General features: G+C 53.2%; 1 protein-coding gene across 2 annotated transcripts; it reads left to right on the top strand.

Moving 5' to 3' along the window:
• The first annotated feature begins 120 nt into the window (after window positions 1–120).
• On the top strand, window positions 121–18,009 carry Fam78a (family with sequence similarity 78, member A). 2 transcript variants are annotated; one of them, XM_575110.9, is made up of 3 exons: window positions 121–785; window positions 1,381–2,405; window positions 15,092–15,726. In XM_575110.9, exons 2-3 carry the CDS (start codon window positions 2,083–2,085, stop codon window positions 15,618–15,620), a joined length of 852 nt encoding a protein of 283 aa, XP_575110.2. In that variant the 5' UTR covers window positions 121–785; window positions 1,381–2,082; the 3' UTR covers window positions 15,621–15,726. The 2 variants fall into 2 exon arrangements, with proteins under 2 accessions (XP_575110.2, NP_001386392.1); NM_001399463.1 differs by lacking the exon at window positions 121–785 and having other exon boundaries at window positions 1,273–2,405; window positions 15,092–18,009.
• Window positions 18,010–19,920: the final 1,911 nt, after the last annotated feature.

Genomic DNA, 19,920 nt, shown 5'->3' with positions numbered 1-19,920 from the left:
GGCCCCAAGTCTCCTGAACTGGAAAGCTGCTGGCATCCAGAAGTCAAAGGGCAGTAGGAACACCCCCAACCCCAGGACCCGAGAAAGACACAGAACTACACTACCCAGAATTCCTAGGGTTAGAAAAAAAGGAAATGTCGTTTATGCAAGAAGAGGCTCAACTCCCCCAGCAGCTGCAGAGACTGGGAAAGAGAGAGGGCTAACCAGGGGGGAGGGTGAGCTGAGTGCCGGAGCTAGGGTGGAGAGCCCGGAGGGCTGGAGGAGGAGGCGGCGCCTGCCCGCCTGCCGGCCGCCGCCTGCGGACCTGCATCCCGCGGGGCGCACCGGCGAGCGCCGGTCCTGCGTGCGCCGGTGCGCGTTGTCGCGCGGCTGCAGACGAACACAGGGGCCAGGCCGGCGCAGGGGCCGAGTTTCTGCAAAGTTTGACCTGGTTGCCTTTCCGATGCTGCAGCAGAGCGAGGCGGCACGGGGCGCGCCAGGCGGCTGCGGCGCGACGGCGGGGCAGAGCGGTGACAGCACACTCATAATGATCGTAAAATAAGGAGGCGCTCGGGGTGGGGGCGAGAGAGCCCCGAGCCTCAGCCCTCCGCCCCCGGCCATCCCCACAGCAGCCCGGAGCCAGGAGAGACTTGGGGATCCGAGGCGCCCACGCCATCCCCAGACCCTAGTAGACAAGCGCCAAGGGATACAGCCCAGGGAGGGGGCGCCTCGAGAACGTACGGGCAGAGAGGTTAGGGGAGACCGGAGGGCGGTGACCCAGGCACCTGGAGCGGCCCTAGGGGCAGGTGAGTTCGCGACGTCCCCTGGGTGGGGACCTGACTGCTAAAGTTCCTCGGCGGAGGCGCGCGCCCCGGACGCGCTTGACTATGCTGCGGCTCGAGATTGTTTAGGGGAAACCGAGGCAGAGGGCGGGGCGGAGTGGGGGGCAACACGCCCTCTTGGTGTCGAGCCACCTCTGCTGGCGAAGGGCAGCACGCCATAAAGGACCTGCCTGGGGATGGCACTGCGGCCCCGGGGACCGAGACACCCGAGAGAGAAGGGGCGTTCCACGTTGGTGGCGTGGTGCTGAAGCGCAGCATCCGAACCGGGAGGTCCTAGTGACCCACTGCGGTGGCAGTCTGGCCGACCCCTCACCCCGCCCCCGGGCTGGACCGGTGTCAGCGGAGATGTCACGGGAGGCGATTATTCGCTGGTGCGCGCAGTCGTGCGGCGGCCACTGACGGGGCGGGCGGAGGGGGGCGCCACCTCGGGGAGACCGCCCAGAGCTGCGCCGTCAGCTCCGCAGCCCGCGCCCGGCACACACGCATCGCCGCGCCCTCGAGTCCCCCGCAGTAAAGTTCGGCTCAACTTTGACGCCCTGTGCCTCCCACCTCTCTGCAGGTCCTCGGCGGCCGAGGCGAAGCAGGCGGCGGCGGACACCAGAGCGCAGCCCCGGAGCCCTACGCGGCAGTCGGCGGCTACAGCGACAGTAGCAGAGGAGCGCGCGAGTGGGCGCCGGAGGGGACCCGGCGAGCACCTAGCCCGGAGCGCACCTTTTGGAACCGCGGGTGGGTGCGGGCCTCACAGGACGCGGGACCTCTGCCGCTTGAACGGGAGCTCACGCTGCAATTGATTGGGCCCCGCCGGGCGGGCGCGTGTGTCCCAGGGAGCCGGTGCGGAAGGCAGAAGGGCAGGAAGTCGGCGTTCTGCAGCGAGGGTGGCGCGACCGCGCGGGGACCGAGCCTTCCTTATTTATGTGCCTGCCAGAGCCCGTCTGCTTCCTCAGAAGACTTCAAGGAGAGTGTCCGAGCTGCCATCCCCAAGTGTGAGGACGCAGCGCTGGATGTCAGAACAACATGCTTATCCATTAAACTCCAAACTTTTCTTTTTTTAAACCCAAAGAATATCGGTGGCTCTTGCCCACTGCTAGAAGAGGGAGCCCAGGGCTCTTGAGATGCAGCAGAATCCGTATTTATAACAAGGCCCTGTAGTGCTATGCAAGCCCCCTCCTCTCCTTAAGTTTTCTAGCCTATGGATATCGCTTTTGAGTTTTGAGATTAGATTGCGCACTCTGCACTGGGTCCTGCAACCTCCATCCTTTCAATGCCCTGTTATTTTTGGGACTGCTGGCCTTCCCTGGAGATTAGAGCGGTCCTGTGTGCCATGGGCTGTATTCAGAGCATCGGAGGCAAAGCCAGAGTCTTCCGGGAAGGGATTACCGTGATTGATGTGAAAGCCTCCATCGACCCCATCCCCACCAGCATTGACGAGTCCTCCAGCGTGGTACTGCGCTACCGGACACCCCACTTCCGGGCCTCAGCCCAAGTGGTCATGCCGCCCATACCCAAGAAGGAAACCTGGATCGTTGGCTGGATTCAGGCATGCAGCCATATGGAGTTTTACAACCAGTATGGGGAGCAGGGCATGTGAGTACTCAAGGGGACAGGCTGGGGGGCTTGGAGGCTGGGTTAGGCTGGAGCAGGGCTGCTGGGACACAGGGGTCTCTAGGCAGGGGTGGAGTTGTCGCCAAGTCTTCTTGGGTCAGGCAATTCTAGGGAGTCTATACTTGTCGATTAGGGTCCTGGCTTAGATAGACCTGCCCTGCCATTGTCCCTGGTGCCCAGGATTGTTCTGTTCTTCCTGGCAAGATGCTGAGAAAACAGGAACCTTGCCCCTTTGGTAAAGCAAGTGTTAAGGCCATCTGGGATCACCAGAGAAATCACCACTCTACCCGTAGGCTCAGGCCTCCATGAACCTATGAGGCAGACAGGAGTGGTTGGAAGCCTCTGAACCAGTTTCCAGACTCTTTTGCACAGGACTTTGCCATGAGGCCCGAACTTGTGTCTGGTGTGTGTGTGTGTGTGTGTGTGTGTGTGTGTGTGTGTGTGTGTGTGTGTGTGTGCGTGTTCAGATGCACAGAAAAGATGGCAAAGGCCAGCTTTGCCATTGTCAGTGGTGGTGGCTGGTGGCAGTGTGTGTTTGAAAGGGACTTCAGAAACCCAGTTTGCTTTGCAGCGTGCAGCTTTGTCTCAGGTCAAGGGTCAGCATCCAGTATCCCTCCAATGGGGCCCTGACTAGGAGCAGTTAGAGGAGCACACTGGTTTCATCTCTGTGATTCGGTTTCCTGGAATGAGATAGATTTCCATGGGACCCTGGAGCCCTTGGGTCTTCTTCTGCAGGCTCTCTGGGCCCAAAGAAGGCTATCCCTCCCCCCATGGTATCATGCTCACTGAGACAGTGGTTAAAGCAGCTACTGAGACCCAGAGTTTGGTGGGAGTGTGGGGGACACACACACATACACACATACACACAGTCCCTGGCTTGACCCCTGTGGTGGCTCATGGACACTGTCTTGCAGTCTTTGGCGCCCACTCTATGTGGTCTCTCTTCTCAGCTTTGCAAGTGGGGGAGAGAGGGGTCTCCTGGAGAGTTGGAGCTTATGTTTGAAGAGTATCCATAGGGCTGAGAGTGGCTGGACACACATCAACAGATGTGCCTTCTCCACTTAGCGGATGCTTAAACTCGGCAGGAAACAGGAAGATGGAGTAAAACTTAAAAGTAGGTTGTGGGGTTGGGGATGTAGCTCAGTGGTAGAGCACTTGCCTAGCAAGTGCAAGGCCCTGGGTTCGGTCCCCAGCTCTGAAAAAGAAAAAAAGGGGAAAAAAAGTAGGTTGTTACCCTGATGGCCTAAAACCATTGGGGCACACAGGGCCATTGGGCTCTCTTCAGTTCCACCACTGCCTTTTAGCTGTTTCTCTTTCTTTCTTCCTTTCTTTCTTTCTTTCTTTCTTTCTTTCTTTCTTCCTTTCTTTTTTAAAGACTTACTTATTATATATGAGTACACTTTTGCTGTCTTCAGACACACCAGAAGAGGACATTGGATCCCAGATGGTTGTAAACCACCATGTGGTTACTGGGATTTGAACTCAGGACCTCTGGAAGAGCAGTCAGTGCTCTTAACCACTGAGCCATCTCTCCAGCCCTAGCCATTCCTGTTGTAAGCCTGTGGATTCACAGCTATCCTAAGATGGGTAGCAAGACCCAGGTATGCAGGGAGGTCACAAGCAGCCTTCAGCCAGATTCTCCTCACATCTCTTCCTGGCTTTGCAAACCGTCCAGACAGTTGAGAAATGTGGGCTTTCCTTAGGGTGAATCGGATGTCTTTTAGCAGCCCCCAGGGTATCAAGAGCCTGGAGTGACTTCCCTCCACTATTACCCATCTGGGTTCCTAGTTAGATGAACCTTGTGTACCTTAGACTCTCTCCAGGGTCTGACCCTAGGCATGTGTCTTAGCCACTCTGAGTGAGCCTCGGTTGACTCATCTGTAAACTGGGGCTAGTCAAAGTTCCTTCTACATAGTTTATTGAGGGAGTTACTCAGGCAACCTTTGCCCCCACAGTCAGCACTAGGCCGAGTTCCCATGAGTCCTACAAGCAGGTGGCTGTCAACCTTTCAAGTGATTTCAGTTTTAAGTCTGTCAGCTGGAAGCAAGCAATGGTATTTATGAAGCTAACGCTCTTTCCTGAAACCACTGGATTAGAAAAGAGGGGCAGCAAGCTACCCCCAGTGATGTGTTTTCTCCCCAGCCCAGGTGCTACACTCTTAACCTTTAAAACTGTAAAAATAGCATCACATAGAGATGGGTAAGTGGCCAAGGTCATTTCCTTTGTCCTCTGTCAGTGCCTGATTCTGCTCACTCTTTTAGGGTACCCGGGCTCTGAAGTCCCAGGTCAGGCAGGGCCAGCTGCACTGCAGGAACAGAGGCAGGTGACCAATCCTTTGGAGGAAACGCAGTCTGGAACTTGGACTTGCTGAGTAGTACTGTCCCTGTGACCCACTTCAGGTGCCTGCACCCCTCCCTTCCCACGGAGACACTGGGTGTTTGCAGGAATCCGGGACTCTGCCCTTCATAGCTCCCTCGTGGTCACAAACAGAAACATTTAGATGGGGCTATTAAAGGAACCCTCCAGGCTGGGTTTAATCCCAGCACTCGGCAAGCAGAGGCAGGTGGATCTCTCCGACGTGAGGGCCAGCCTGGTCTACATAGTGAATAGGCCAGCCAGGGTTTCGTCACGAGACTGTGGCTCCCAAAACAAAACAAAAACTGCACCTTCCTGTATGAACTTCTTAAATCCGAGTGAGTGGGAACTCGTCCCCGTGCCGGGGCCCCAGCAGATACTTATTGGTGGCTGGGGGTGGGGCATTACAGAGCATGCTTGACTTTACCTCCCCCAACTTGTAACAACCACAATAGCCCCTTTGGCGGGATGTGAAATTGCTGGTAGACTCAAACACAGATTGTTTGGGTCTCTGAAATGAACTCTGGGCCCCAGGCATCAGTGACCTGAGGAGGGGACAGCCAGGTGGCCTAGGCTGGATTAGGACTTGTATTCTTTACAAATGGGCTTATACTAAAAATATTAATTCTGACTACTTAGCTGAAATCCATAATATCCACACCCCCCCCCACCCCTGCATTATCCTCGCTCGAAGTTAATCCCTAAGCGAGGAGGAGTTTGTTGGGTGGCATTCTGGACTTGGAATTATTTGCGATGGAACACTGAATTCCCAAAGCCGCCGCCTCAGTCTCGGCCGGACCGTGCGGGAACTGCTGGAAGATGGCGGCTCTCTTGTGCCCGCATGCGAGCACTCTATATGGCGTTGGGTCCAACCCACAGTACTTTCAATGCCAACCCCCCCACTCCAAACTGTTGGAGACACCTGCCTCCTCAGCTGTCCCCCGCAATTCCTCAACTGCCACCTGTCAGCTGGGATAGAGCCTTCTAAGTGACAAGTTACAGTTCCTTGCCTGTGTGGGAGACACGGTGCAAGTTCTCCCCAGTTTGCCCTTCTTTGGAACTCTCCGGGAACCTGGCCCACGGCCAAGGCCAAGATCAGGAGCAGTGCAGCTCAGGAAGATACTCAGGGGACGGGAGGAGAGCTGTTCAGACCTTGTAGTTCCCATCTGTGAAAGGGGGATGCTCCCACCTCCCTGCTTGCTTGGCTCCGTGGGATGAGTGAGGTAGAGTGCTTGGCATGGAGCCAGCGCCCTGGAATGCTCCGTGTTCCATCTCCCAGATACCATGATTACAAATCCTGGGTTTGGGGGTTATTGTTCTATACTGTGCGACCAAATATTGTTACACCCTGTGTTCTCTCTGGGTTCCTTTGCCTAGCAGGACAGCCTTGGCCCGAGGCCTTGTGGGTTTTCCTGACCCACACATGTGCTGTCACAGCTTGGATAGACCCATGTGGAAACATGGGAACTCTGGTTATCTTTCTCCCTGCTATCTCTGGGGTGCATCCCAGGACCTTAGAGGCCCTAATTTGAGGATAGGAATGCAGACTAAATCCAGAAGCCGCTTACCCAAGGATGTTTGCTTAGCACCTGAGATCTGGGGGATGGCCCCAGGAGGAATGTCCAGGCTGGCCTCTTCCCGGAGCCAGGGCCTGAGGCCTCGCAGAACAATTGAAGACTATACTTCCTGTCTTGGGGCGGAAGGCGGCTTCCCCCATCTGCTGGGGAATGGCGGAGGCCAGGGCGGGGTGAGGGGGAGAGGGAAGTCCTTGCTTCCGAACTTCAGGGTGGGGGGGGGGAAGTGGTGGGGGTGGCCCAGCCTGGGAGAGCTCCCCTTGGGCTATCTGGGAGCAAGTGATGGCTCTGCTTGAAGCTACCCTGGGAGAGTGGGGAGCAAGTGGCCTGGGGTATCAGGGAGATGTTTGGAAAATGCTAGGACCCTCTGCTGCAGATCAGGCCCTGTGTGACTGAGAGAGCTGCAGGGCCTGTTGTTTCCGGGAGTAGTCATGGCAGCTGCTATCCGCCACCCATTATCCTGTGAGCCTGCCTGCCTGCCTGCCTGCCTGTCTGCCTGTCTGTCTGTCTCTGTACCCTTCTGTCCAGGGCGTGTGATTTTAGGGTCTGACTTTCAGAATGCTGTACCCCAGTCTGAGCCTGGCTTCTAGAGACACCACAGGTAACGAATGAGTAAGTGAACTACATACATATGAAGAAAGAAGCCGGTGCTGCTCCGTGAGATCTTCTCCTAGGTCTGTGGTAGGAGCAGGGACTTGTGCAGAACCCAGGCATCTTGCATTTGGGAAAGAGAATTACGATCTGCCCACTGTGCAGAGTCCTGCTGTTACAAACAACCGGGTTTCCATGGGAACAGTAGTGTCACATTGGAAGGTGAGCTTAGTGTCCGGCTCGGTGGCTCTGCCTTGCATGTGAGAGGCCTTGGGTTCCCTCCCCAGCACCACAAAAGCTCAGAAGGCAGGGAAGAATCCAATAGGGAAGGTTTATGGTGAAGAAAGTGCTAAACACTTTCACATACTGTGTAAACGGCAGAAACCTCTGGAAGGATGTTTACTCAAGTGTGATGCCGTGAGCGACCTTCACGAGGGCAGATGCCATAACTTGGCTTTTACTTTATTCATTTTTCTTTTCAAGACGGGGTTTCTCCATGTAGCCCTGGCTATCCTGGAACTCTCTCTATAGCTCAGGCTATCCTCAAACTCAGAGATTCCTCTGCCTCCTGAGGGTTGGAGTTAAAGGAGTGTACCACCACTGCTCACTTTATTACTTTTCTAAAGTTTTTGTTAAAAAGAGAACATCTTCTATTACTAGAAACTAATAGAAACTTTAAAGGAAGGAGAGTTTATTCAATTACCTTTGAGGGGGCAGTGAGCTGGGCAGTTCCAATGGTAGCATAGGGCCTAGAAGCCAAAATTAAGCAGGCACTGGTCTGAGTCCCTCCTCCTCCTCAGGCCGGGGCTGGAACTAGGGTCTGGAGGAGGGGTGCACTGGAGGAAGGCTCTAGAAGTTGGCCTGTGGGAAGACACAGCATCCATCCCCATACATCCCTTGTTTGAGCTGTGGGCAGGTGCTGGGTGCCATGAAGGAAGGAGCTGGTGATAAAGCTCTGAAGGGCCCAGCCCTTGGGGCATCTTAGGGAGCCTCCGGGCCTCACTTCCTATAACACTGTACAGCGAGCAGGTGAACTAACCCCTAACTTCCCAAGCTGTCTAGGAAGAGTGTAGGACCAGGGTTGGCAGGACAGCCATAAGTGCTGGGCAGATGTAGGACAGAGCCTCAGTATCTGTCTCAAACGTGCCCTTAAAATGTCATGCATCAAGGGGGAGGGGGGCGTGATGGGGGTGGTGGTGACATCATGTAGGCTCCAAGCTAAATTTCATTTTAAATTCACTAAAATACGATCTATTATTATTATGCATGTGTATGCGTGGTGCATGTGTGTGCATGGTGCATGCTACCACACGTGTGTGGAGGTCAGGGTTCAATTTTAGGGCGTGACTTTGGCCCTTCCACCTTTCGGTGGGTTCTGAATATTGAACTCACATCAGCAGGCCTGAGCGACCAATGCCTTTACTCACTTACCTTGCAGCTCCCAAATTTCACATTAAAGCAAGATATTTAATGCATACAGAAAGCCTATCTAGAGCTAGCTTTGTGCCCCTGGTGTGGCCAGCCTTCCCTTGAAGAAGTGTGTCTTGGAGATGATTTATTTATTTGCTTCTACCTGCCTCTGGCTCCTGAGTCCAGAGATTAAAGATGTGAGCTACTGGGTCTGGTCCCAGTTGCTTTTTTTTTTTTTTTTTTTCTGTTTTGAGACAATGTTTCTTTTTCTTTTTTTTTTTTAAAGATTTATTTTGTTTATTATATATAAGTACACTGTTGCTCTCTTCAGACACACCAGAAGAGGGCATCGGATCTCATTACAGATGGTTGTGAGCCACCATGTGGTCGCTGGGATTTGAACTCAGGACCTCTGGAAGAGCAGCCAGTGATCTTAACCGCTGAGCCAGCTCTCCAGCCCGAGACAATGTTTCTTTATGCAGCCCTGGTGGTCCTGGAACTCTACCAGCCTTGAACTCAGAGATCGCCTGCCTCTGCCTCCCTCTGCCTCCCGAGTACTACCTCCAGATACTCCAGTTGCATTTTTTTTTTTTTTTTTTGGTTCTTTTTTTCGGAGCTGGGGACCGAACCCAGGGCCTTGCGCTTCCTAGGTAAGCGCTCTACCACTGAGCTAAATCCCCAGCCCCCAGTTGCATTTTTTTAAATGAATAATTTTAAAGGAAAACATTAAACGAATAGAAAATAGAGGAGACACTCAGACAAGAGCAAAGTGAAGGCAAATCTATGCTGCTTGGGGCTTGAGCACTTGGCCCTGTGATTGGCTGTGTCCCCTGGCTGCAGAAGCCAGCACTGAGGAGTTGGGATACAACTCAGGGAGGACCCTGAGAATGAACAGGAGAGAAATGGGGCCCACGGCCCTGCATGGGTTGCGTGGGCTGCGCGGGCTGCGTGTAAAGCCAGGCCCCCACTGACAGCTGCTACTCTGTAATGTGTGAGAAAAGTCTAGAACCCTTCCTAGTGCGTTTCTTTTCTGGATAAATAAGAGAAGATTATTGCATGGAGAAGTTCAGAGCTATGGAGATGGCAAGCTGTGTATGTCTCCAAGACCTTGAAGGCGTCTATACTGGGCGGGCTTCTGGCTGCTGACTTGTCTGAAGTCTTTGAATTAGGGTGACCCTCTTCTGTAGCATGGTGGCCCTTCTTGACCACCTCCAGCTCCAACTGCAAGTCTTTCTGAACCCCCTTCACCCTCAGTCATACATACTGATCAGAGCCCCTATGTGTGGGTGTGCATGTGTGTTTTTGTAAGCACACAGATGTATATTCATGTATGTCTGTGTGCACACGTGTGTGCACACACGCATTTGTACACGTGCATGTGTGTGTGCTTATGTGTGTCTGCATGTGTACAGGCATGACGGGCGTAGACGTGTGTGAATTTGCATGCACTCAGGTGTACCTTTGTAGATGTGTCTAGGTGTACCTGAGTGTGTGGGGGATAGCTTTGTGCTTTGGTGACAGTGGGTCCTGAAAGTGCCCGTTCCACCTGCAGCTGTGCAGGGTGAACTCTGGGGAGTTAGTGACCCAGCATCCTGCTGAGGGCACAGGAGCCAGGCTACAAACTTTAATGGGTCCCAAGTCTAGGTCAAGAGCTGTGATGTGTATATGTGGGAAGGTTCAAGGCAGGTGTGGCTCTGTCCTCTTGGCCCTTGTGGTTCATCTGGGGGAAGACTGCCCACAAACAGCCATTTAATTGCCCTGGAGTATGTGCCAAGAGACAGTTACAACGTCCTAATGGTACTGAACACTGGCCAAGGGCACCCGGCCCGTGTAAAGAGCCGTTTGCCTGGGTTTGTGGCCAGAGCTTAGCATCTTCCCCCTTTCCCCATCAGCGCAAGAGCAGGAGGACACTGAGAGGGCCCTGGGGTGGGGGTGGGGGGCAGGGCCTGGGTGGGGAACTGAGAATTAGGTGGGCAGCAGACTTATGCACAGGTGACTTGCTATGACAAAGCTAACAGGACCTGAGTGATGAGACCAAATTTGTGTTTTTAAAGAATCTGAGGGACTTCTGAGAGAACGGGTTAGAATCTGGGAGGCTAGACAGGGCAGTGGATTCTCTGCCAGGGCACAGCTCTGGTCCTCCCTTTCTTGGCTCTGAGGCAGATCTGCAGACATGATGAGTTGGTGACCATGTTGTTCGCTGCAGGATTAGGGATGTCTAGAGGATCTAGGGACACCATCTCAGACGTGACGCTAGGGGCTCTGAAAGCATGCTTAGGTCCAAGTCTGGGCTTGCCGGCTCCTCTGACATCTCACACCCCAAAGGACAAGGACAGAAGCATGGCAGGTGGGCAGGGAAGCAGGTGACTTGTGTACATCTTCACAGACGTGACTGAGGAGGTCCCTGTAGCTGTCACCACATCCAAGTTCTCAGTGTTGGAATATCCCTGTGCTGTCATTCTTCGCAAGGTCTCAAGGTCTGGGTGTCTTGGGTTTCATTTCGTTTGGTTTTGTTTGTTAGAGGGTTTCGTTAAGTCCAGCGTTCTGATCTTGAACTCTTGGTCCTCTTGCCTCTGCCTTCCTGAGAGCCCCGACTTCAGGCCTTGGTGTCTCATCCCATACCGGTCAAGAAGTCTGAGTGTCAAGACTCAGGTCTGAGTTCACCCTTCCAGAGCAAAGTGCACCCTACAGAGGCCACTTTGTCATGATGATCTTGTCACATGTGGAAGTGTGTGCAGTATGAAAGTCCTCTAATGCTAGCACTTGGGTGGGAAAGCTCTGAGTTTGAGAGGCCAGCCTGGTCTAATAGAACAAGTTCCAGGACAGCCAGGGCTATACTGAGAAACCCTGTCTGAAAAACAAACAAACAAACAAACAAATAAACAAACAAACCAGAAATCCAATACAAGACAAAACAAAAAAGAGTTCAAGGCCAGCTTCAGCTCTATAGAGTTTTTTTTTTTTTTTTTTGTTCTTTTTTTCGGAGCTGGGGACTGAACCCAGGGCCTTGCGCTTCCTAGGCAAGCGCTCTACCACTGAGCTAAATCCCCAACCCCAGCTCTATAGAGTTTGAAGCCATCTTGGTGTATTCGAGACCCTGTCTTTCTTTTTTTTTTTTTTTTTTTTTTGGTTCTTTTTTTCGGAGCTGGGGACCGAACCCAGGGCCTTCCGCTTCCTAGGTAAGCGCTCTACCACTGAGCTAAATCCCCAGCCCCACCCTGTCTTTCTTATTTTATTGTGTGGCCTGCCTTTAGACCTCTAGATCCTAAAGAGTGTTTGCTCAATGGATATGGTTTTTTGAGACAGGCTTTCTCTGTATCTCTTTGGCCAGCCTGCAACTTGCTGGCTCCCAACTCACTGAGACCCGCCTGCTTCTGCCTCCCAGGTGCTGGGCTTACAGGTGTGGGGCACCAGGCTCCCAATCCTGAGGCAAGGCAGTGAGTTGGCTCTGCTTTGCTCCTGAGAAACGTCTCTCACGAGACTGCTGGACGCCAGCTCATGGAGACTGCCACCTGTCTGTGACTGGCGGGGCTCGGTCGGTCGTTCAGGGGTAGGGTCCCAGAGCAAGGTAACCCTAGTGCTAAGTGCCCCCATCTGGGCCTGCAGAGATTTGGAAGTTCAAAGGGGCTGTGGGGTTTTTTTTTTTTTTTGCAGGTCTGTTGTCTTTTACATTTATACATTTTTGGAGGGGCAGCAGGGCACATGTGCCACGAGGAGCTTGTGGAAGTCAGACAGAGGCCAGTTTTTAGAAGTAGCTTCTCTCCTTTCTCTATGTGGGTCTCAGGGATGCAACTCTGCTGTTTGGTTTTGGGGTAAGTGGCTTTAACTGCCGAGCCACTGTTCTCAAATGCCTTTCTACTGGGCTTGGTTGCTCATGATGGAGGCTGAGGCAGGAGGATTTCCTTCAAGTTTAAGGCCAGCCTAGGCTACTGGAGTGATTGGGATAAAGTGAGGTTTTTTTTCACTTTAAATGATTTATTTAATGTGTGTGAGTACACCATCGCTGTCTTCAGACACAGCAGAAGAGGGCATTGGATCTCATTACAGATGGTTGCGAGCCACCATGGGGTTGCCGGGAATTGAACTCAGGACCTTTAGTAAAGCGACCAGTTCTCTTAACCGCTGAGCCATCTCTCCAGCCCAGAATGAGATCTTCTAACACCCTCTCCACCACAACCCAAATGCCAAAAGGAATAAAACTGTCTTCTTTTTTCCAGGCAGGGTTGTGTTGTTCAGTGGTTAGAGTTTGTCTAGGGCTCTGGGTTCCCCTTCTCAGCACAGCACAGCAAACCAACAGACTAAAAAGACTTCCAAGGAGAGGACAGTACCAAACACCTAAACCTAAAGCAAGGGCCGGAACCCAGTGAAGGGAAACAGAAGCGGCTTCATGGCAGAGTTGAGAGTCTCTCTGGTCTGTATCCTGCTGTGGAACTGGGCCCAAGGATTGCTCACGATGGAGAGACAGGCTCATTGTAACTAGACGTGCTCAGGTTCTGACTGGTCACTCATGACTTTGTGAACTTAGCAGTGGGAGGAACAGAAAGCAGAGGCTGGGCCCGAGGACGGGGCTCAGCTTGTACCATGCGCACAGGCACGAGTACCAGAGTTCAGATCCCTAGGGTGCAAGGTAAAACTGACCGGGTATGAGGGCCTGCTTGTAACTCCAGTTTGTGGGGGAGAGAGACAGGGGAGTCCCAAAGCCAGCCAGACTAGCATGGAGAGAACCCAGGCCTCTCACGGGGGTGCATGTTCACACATGTGTACTCCTGCACACATGTGCTGCCCCACACAAACGTGTACACACACCACACAAACACCAACATTTAATCACAAGTTCTGCTCCTGTCCATTCTCCTGTGTCTCCAGTGCTGCTGACACCCCAGCAGTCAGACTGAGCGCCGCACGCTTGGGGTGCACGGTTCAGCGGCATTAGGCACTCTACCACACCATTCCTCTCTGGAACTCTGAGATGTGAACTATAACTCCGCCCATGAATCAGCATCCCCCTTTCCTGCCTGTGGCAGCCCTGGCTCCGCTCTCTGTCCTTGGGCACCATGTGTAAGCGCTGTCCCCACAGTAATTGCCTTTTTGTGGTGGCTTCTTTCAGTTAGCACAGTGCCCCTGGGCTCCTCCGTGCTGCAGTGTGCGTCATAATCTCCTTTCCTTTGAGGCTCCTCCATTGTGTGTGGGAACTGTGTTTTCCACATCCACTCAGCCGTTGCACTCAGAGGCTCTTTCCCTTGGTTATTCTCACCACAGACAGAAAGGCACTTTCGTTATTTTCGAGAGAAGCTTCATGGAGCCCAGGCTAGCCTTGAACTTGCCTTGTAGCTGAGGATGCCTTTGAACTCCTTATCTTTCTGCTTCCGTCTCCCAGGGGCTGGGATTACAAGCAGATGCCTGGCTAGGAATGCTCTTTTGAAAGGAGTGTGGGCTCCTGGAGAGCTGTGGGATGAGTGGGTGTGCAGGGAAAGGACTGGGGCAGGAGATGTGCGAGCCTCCGTGCTGTGTTGGGCCTTACCAGGAACTAGGTGGGTCAGTTGGGCTCACGGGCAGTAGACCCCACTCGTCAGCTATATCTGAGGAGCCGCTGCCCCATTCCCTGCTTCGTCTTGTTCCACCTGGGATCCTTCTGGGTGACAATCCCTGGGTCTGTCATCTGAGGGACCCTGAAGCCTGAGAAGAATTTTCCAACAGCCGTGGGGGCTTGGGACCTGTCTCTGTGTCCCCGTAGTAACTTAGCTAGACTGATGGATCCTCTCCTGAGTTTCCTTACCAACCATGGCAGTCTCTGCGGTAGGCCTTTGCTGTGTGTGTGCCTTGGAGTGGCAAATTCCTGTGCAGCTCTTGCAGTCCCCCTGGGACAAGTATGATAGTTCTGAGGGTCCCAGGGTGAGGAGGGTCTTGCCTGGGTTCTCATGCCACTGAGGAAACTGGGACTAAGGCCTGTGGGAATCCCATGTCTAAGCTAGACAGCCACCATGGGCCCAGCAGGTAGAGTGTATCCCTTCTACCTGACACACTCAGCCCGACACACTCACATCCCACGAGGACAGATGTGGCAGGAGGAAGTTCTACGGTGCTGCACTCCACCCCAGGCTGTATTCCAAGGCTTTGTGTCTGGTAGAGCTCCTAGCTTCTACGAAGCCATGGCCTCCACCCTGACTAAGATCATAGAGCTGTGTGGCTTCATGTGGTTATCCCACTGGTGTCTGTGAAGGCCCAACTTTGCCAGTGTTTGTCATCACTGTAGACTCAGTGGCCAAGTCCCTGTCAAGAAACAAATAGGGCTTCTCCAAGTCCCAACTGACATCCAGGAGTTTAAGGACTGTGGCTCTCATGGAGGGTGCTGGCCTTCAGGGGGGTCTGGCCTGGGATGGTACTCTTGAGAATAGTCTGAGTCTTTAAAAAATTTTATATATATATTATATAATTTTTAAAATTATGTATGTATTTTATGTATATGGGTGTTTTGCCTGCATGTCTATCCCAAAAAGAGGGAATCAGCCATCTGTTCAACCCAACCCTTGGGTTATTGAAGCAGGCTATGACTGGACTCATCTTACCTGGTATTGGGTATCCTGTTTATTGTCTGCTCTGTCCCACGTCAGCCCCTGAGCAAAGGAGACTGAGTACCTCTTGTCCCCAGGGTCTAGGACAGTACCTGACCCATCACAAGAATGCAGAAAAACCTGACTGAGTGACCAAGCATCTCACCCGGCCTCCTTTGCCTCCTAGGTCTAGCTGGGAGCTCCCCGATCTCCAGGAAGGAAAGATTGAGGCCATCAGTGACTCTGACGGGGTGAACTATCCCTGGTACGGTAATACCACGGAGACCTGCACAATTGTGGGGCCCACCAAGAGAGACTCCAAGTTCATCATCAGCATGAACGATAACTTTTACCCCAGCGTCACGTGGGCCGTGCCCGTCAGCGAGAGCAACGTGGCCAAACTGACCAACATCTACCGGGACCAGAGCTTCACCACGTGGCTGGTGGCCACCAACACCTCCACCAATGATATGATCATTCTGCAAACCCTGCACTGGCGTATGCAGCTTAGCATTGAGGTGAATCCCAACCGGCCCCTGGGCCAGCGGGCCAGGCTGCGGGAACCCATTGCCCAAGACCAACCTAAAATCCTAAGCAAGAATGAGCCCATCCCGCCCAGCGCCCTGGTCAAGCCCAATGCCAATGACGCTCAGGTCCTCATGTGGAGGCCCAAGTACGGGCAACCGCTGGTGGTGATCCCGCCCAAGCACCGGTAACAGCCAGGTCGCTGCGAGGTGAGACTCAACGTAACAATATTACTGCTCAGAAGGAAACCCAGATGCCCTGTCCGGTCATTCAGAAAAATACAACCATTCTACCTTCTCCCCGGGGCGGATCTCACTGTGCTAATACCCGCTGGCCTCCTGGCTCATCCCCGTGCTTCCCTGCAGGGAGGGGGGCCAGTAGGACAACAGGCGCCCACCCCAACCCCAGGGCTCCTCTCCTCCCCTCACAACCTCAGTGTTCATTGCAGCCGACTCTCTGAAACACAGCTTTTTTATTTTCCCCTCCTCTTTGTGGATTGGGGGGCAGGGGAGAAGGCTGATTGTCAGGGAACCCAGCCTGCCCTTCCCAACTCCCCCTGCCCTCCTCCTCTGCCATGCGGCCTTATGTAGACTCGCTTTGCCAAACTTTTGCCTTAAGCTGGATTTAAAGGAGAGAAAGAAACGGAAAGGTCACGGATCGCTGCCCTCTTCTGTCAGAGCCGGAAAGAGGGGAGGCCCACGGGAGCCCCTGCCCCTCTCCCGGGGTGTCTGGGTGAGGGACAAGAGTTGGATCTCAGGTGTAAAACCAGCTGTTTTATTCTGTCGTTTGGGCGGAATCAAAACCACAGACTCTGCCTAGAGCTCCACCCCAGTAGAACCCCTCCCCAGTACCCACCAGGGGTGCAAGCTGAGCCGGGCAAAGATCCTTGACCCCTCCTCTCTCTTCAGAAGCCTTAACTCGCCTGGTGGAGGTATTCTGGGTAAAGAAACGGGGAGTTCCCAAAGTGTTAGGTTGGGGCTAGGGAACTTTTTCACTTTTGCTATCTCTAGAGCCCACCCCAAGGGGTGTGGCTTTTTCTCTTCCACTTACCTTGGTCCCAAATACCTGGCAGGGTTAAGGTAGGGGCATTGCCACTCAGTCTGGACAGTGCCAGCTGTCTCAGGGTAAAGAAGGTGTGCCCTTTTGTCCTGGCCAGCACTGTTACACTTGAATCTGGGGTTCCAGCACCCAGGGATGCCCATGCGCTAGCACACTGTAAAGAAGCCATGTTAGGGCTTCTGGCTCATTCTCAGGGGAAGCGGATCCCAGACTCTCTGGGGTGGGCTTAGATAGGCTCAAAGTACCCGCTGGAGGGTGCTTGGGCTCCTCCCCTCCCCATCATAGGTGCTTCTGGGGAGGTGTGTGGAGGTCTGGGGAGCAGTCAGCTGACTCAATGTCTCTGTCTGAAGAAGGAAACCCAGGCCCAGTGCTAGAGAGTCTCCCATGCTTGAGCGGTGTCAGGCCATTGTGAAACTGGCTTGACAACATAGTATGTAGTTTTGGGGTCTACCTTCTGGAGCACTAGAACTGGGCCTTGAGTGATATCAAGGTTTCTAGAAATGTCTGCTTTGAGCTGCTTGAGGGATACTCCTTGAAGCATGCATCACTGGATTCGAACCAATAATAAGCACAGAAAACCGTTATCACAGGAAAAAAAATGTTTTTGCTGCTGCTGAGCCATTTGTAGGGGAACCTTGGAGACAGCGTGGGAGGGTACAGCTAGATCCCAGCTCTGTTTCTACACTCGAGATGCTTGTCCTTCCGGGCTACTTAATGTCTGGTCATTCTCAGCCAGTAGAGCTGGGGGCTGCAGCCACCTGGCATACACCGAGCAGAGCATGCCCATGGCACAGTTGCTGGAGAGCCGCTTGTCAGGGTTGACGTCTCTGGAGCCTTCCTTTTCTCTAGGTGGAGGCTGTCACCTTAGCTGGGAGAGCCATGAGGTCGCAGCCCCACACTAGATCAGGGCTGCTGTTGACTGGAAAGGCCTTCTGTGTGTTCAGGATTGCCCTGAAGAAGAGAGACAGGCCCTGGTGAGGGTTGGGAGGCAAGTCTTTGTCCTGGGCTGGGTGGTCTGGAAGGGTTTTGTGGGCTTAGGGATTAGGAATCCCAGTAGGGGTGGCCTGAACTGCTCTGGACATGGGGACCCCCTCCAACCCACATTTCTTGAGCTCCTTCCCCACTGCATGCCTGGCTTTGCCTCCCTGGCTTCCTTGGCTCCTCTTTCCTCACTACCCTCCTGCCTGGCAGAAGACAGGGCTGGGGAGAACCCCAGAGAGGCTGTGTGGATCTTCGAGAGAGCACCCAGCTTCTCTGGGGCTGCTCCCCTCAGCCCGTTGCCTCATACTGTCGACAGACCCCAGGCTTTTCCTTCACACCCATGCCCACCCAGGCATGGACACTCACTGTTTCCAGCAATAAGCACCAACCGTCCTTGGTCACGGACAGTACTGTGAACACAAACCCATGCGTGCACTTACCAGCAGACGCGAGACTCTTGAAGACAATGTCAGATGAACCTTTTTTTTTTTAAAGATTGAAATCAAAGATATAAAGAGAAATAAAATTAATTTTAAAGCACCATTGGCTTTGGTGGTCATTTTTGCGGGGTCACGGGCTCACGATGGCTGGCCCGGCTGGGTGCATTTGGGAAGGCGCTGTGTGGCTGTGGTTTCTGTGCTAAACGCCTGAAGACAGGGACTCTGGCCTGCCGGCCTGTACGCCTGCTCCTTCTCATGGTCCTGTCTCTGTTGGGACTGGCCGTGGGATTATAGAAATATTCCTGACTGCTGTCCCAGAAGGTACGGAAGATTTAAGAACAGTTTTTGCATGTGTGCATGGCGCGTGTGCGTGTGCGTGTGTGTGTGTGTGTGTGTGTGTGAGTGTGTGTGTGTGTGTGTGTGTGTGAGTATACATATCTATGCATTCCATATGGAGACCAGAGGCCAATGTCTTCCAGAACTCTCTCTCTATTTTATTTTAAGGGAGTGTCTCTTTTTTTTTCTTTTTTTTCTTTTTTCCCGGAGCTGGGGACCGAACCCAGGGCCTTGCCCTTGCTAGGCAAGTGCTCTACCACTGAGCTAAATCCCCAACCCTGGGAGTGTCTCTTGATGAACCTAGAACGCCACAATTGTTTAGACTGGCTGCCCAGTGAGCCCGAGTGACCCAGCGCTGGGGTCAGGGGCTTACACCACTGTGCCTGGCTTTACCTGGGTTTGGGGAAATCATTCTAGTCCTTCTCCTTGTGCAGTAGGCACTCAGCTGACTAGCCCCAGCTCTTACACACACACACACACACACACACACACACACACACACACACACTCGCATGCACATGCATGCACACGGTATCACTGTATACCCCTGATTGGACTCGAAATGGCTGCTAGTAAACCAGACTGGTCTCAAGTTCACAGATCCACCTGTCTCTGCCTCCTGAGATTTTAATCCTAGGATTAAAGGTGTGCACCCCCACGCCCAGCCTCCCAATTTAGTTTTTTGTTTGTTTTGTTATTAGAATAAGTAGAAATATACATCAAGGGTGACAGTTGTTTAGATCAGGTCCTTAATCAAGTCACCCATGGGTCCGTAACTCTTCCCTACGCAGAGACACAGGACAAGTCCAGCACGTGGCTATGCTCCTGTCCCTTGCTAGCTGAGGAGGAGGCCAAGCGGGTCTGTTATACCAAGAAGAAAACCGCTCCTCGGGCTGGAGAGATGGCTCAGAGGGTAAGAGGCTGTTCTTCCAGAGGTCCTGAGTTCAATTCCCAGCAACCACATGGTGGCTCACAATCATCTGTAATGGGATCTGATGCCCTCTTCTGGTGTCTGAAGACAGTAACACGGTGACAGTGTGTTCACACACATAAAGTAAAATTTTAAAAAAAGAAAGAAACTACCTCCTCTTTGGAATGTTTGTGTGGAAAGTTGGGGGACCCAAGGTTGCTAGAATGACTCTGTGTCCTGATGGTGAAATCCTGGTGCAAGGTCACTTGTGTGGACTTGGATGGAACCCAGGCTTTCTTGGAAAGGAAGTTCTTAGGCACTGCCTGCTGGCCAACATGGATGAATAAATTAGGCTCCGATTCTAGAGTGACCTTGCCATGATGGTCCGTGGGGCTTCCCCATCTTATGGACAAGGAAGCAGTTTGTGAGTGGGGGGCTGAGAACTGGCAGACCTCATGTCTTACAAGAGGTAGAGCCAAAATTTGACTCCTGGTCTGAGCCAGCCTCCGTCAGGTAGAGCAGAAGACTACGGGTATACACTTGGTGCCAAATAAATGTTGGTTTTATTAAGGAAGCCCTTATCTTGCAGCATGGCCTCCATCCAGGGTCTTCAGGCAGAAAAGGCCTTTCTCCCCCCGGCCCCCACCCCCACTTCCCAGAAGTCTGTGTACTTAGTTATGTATGGCCCACAGAAAAGCAGACCTGAGGGCTGCAGGCTTCCCCAGAGTGGGTGTGGCCTCACTGTATAGCCTCGAGGGGCAGAAA

The sequence above is a fragment of the Rattus norvegicus genome, chromosome 3, assembly GCF_036323735.1.
Source record: "Rattus norvegicus strain BN/NHsdMcwi chromosome 3, GRCr8, whole genome shotgun sequence".
Classification (NCBI taxonomy): domain Eukaryota; kingdom Metazoa; phylum Chordata; class Mammalia; order Rodentia; family Muridae; genus Rattus; species Rattus norvegicus.
This window is presented reverse-complemented; position numbering and strand designations above follow the sequence as displayed.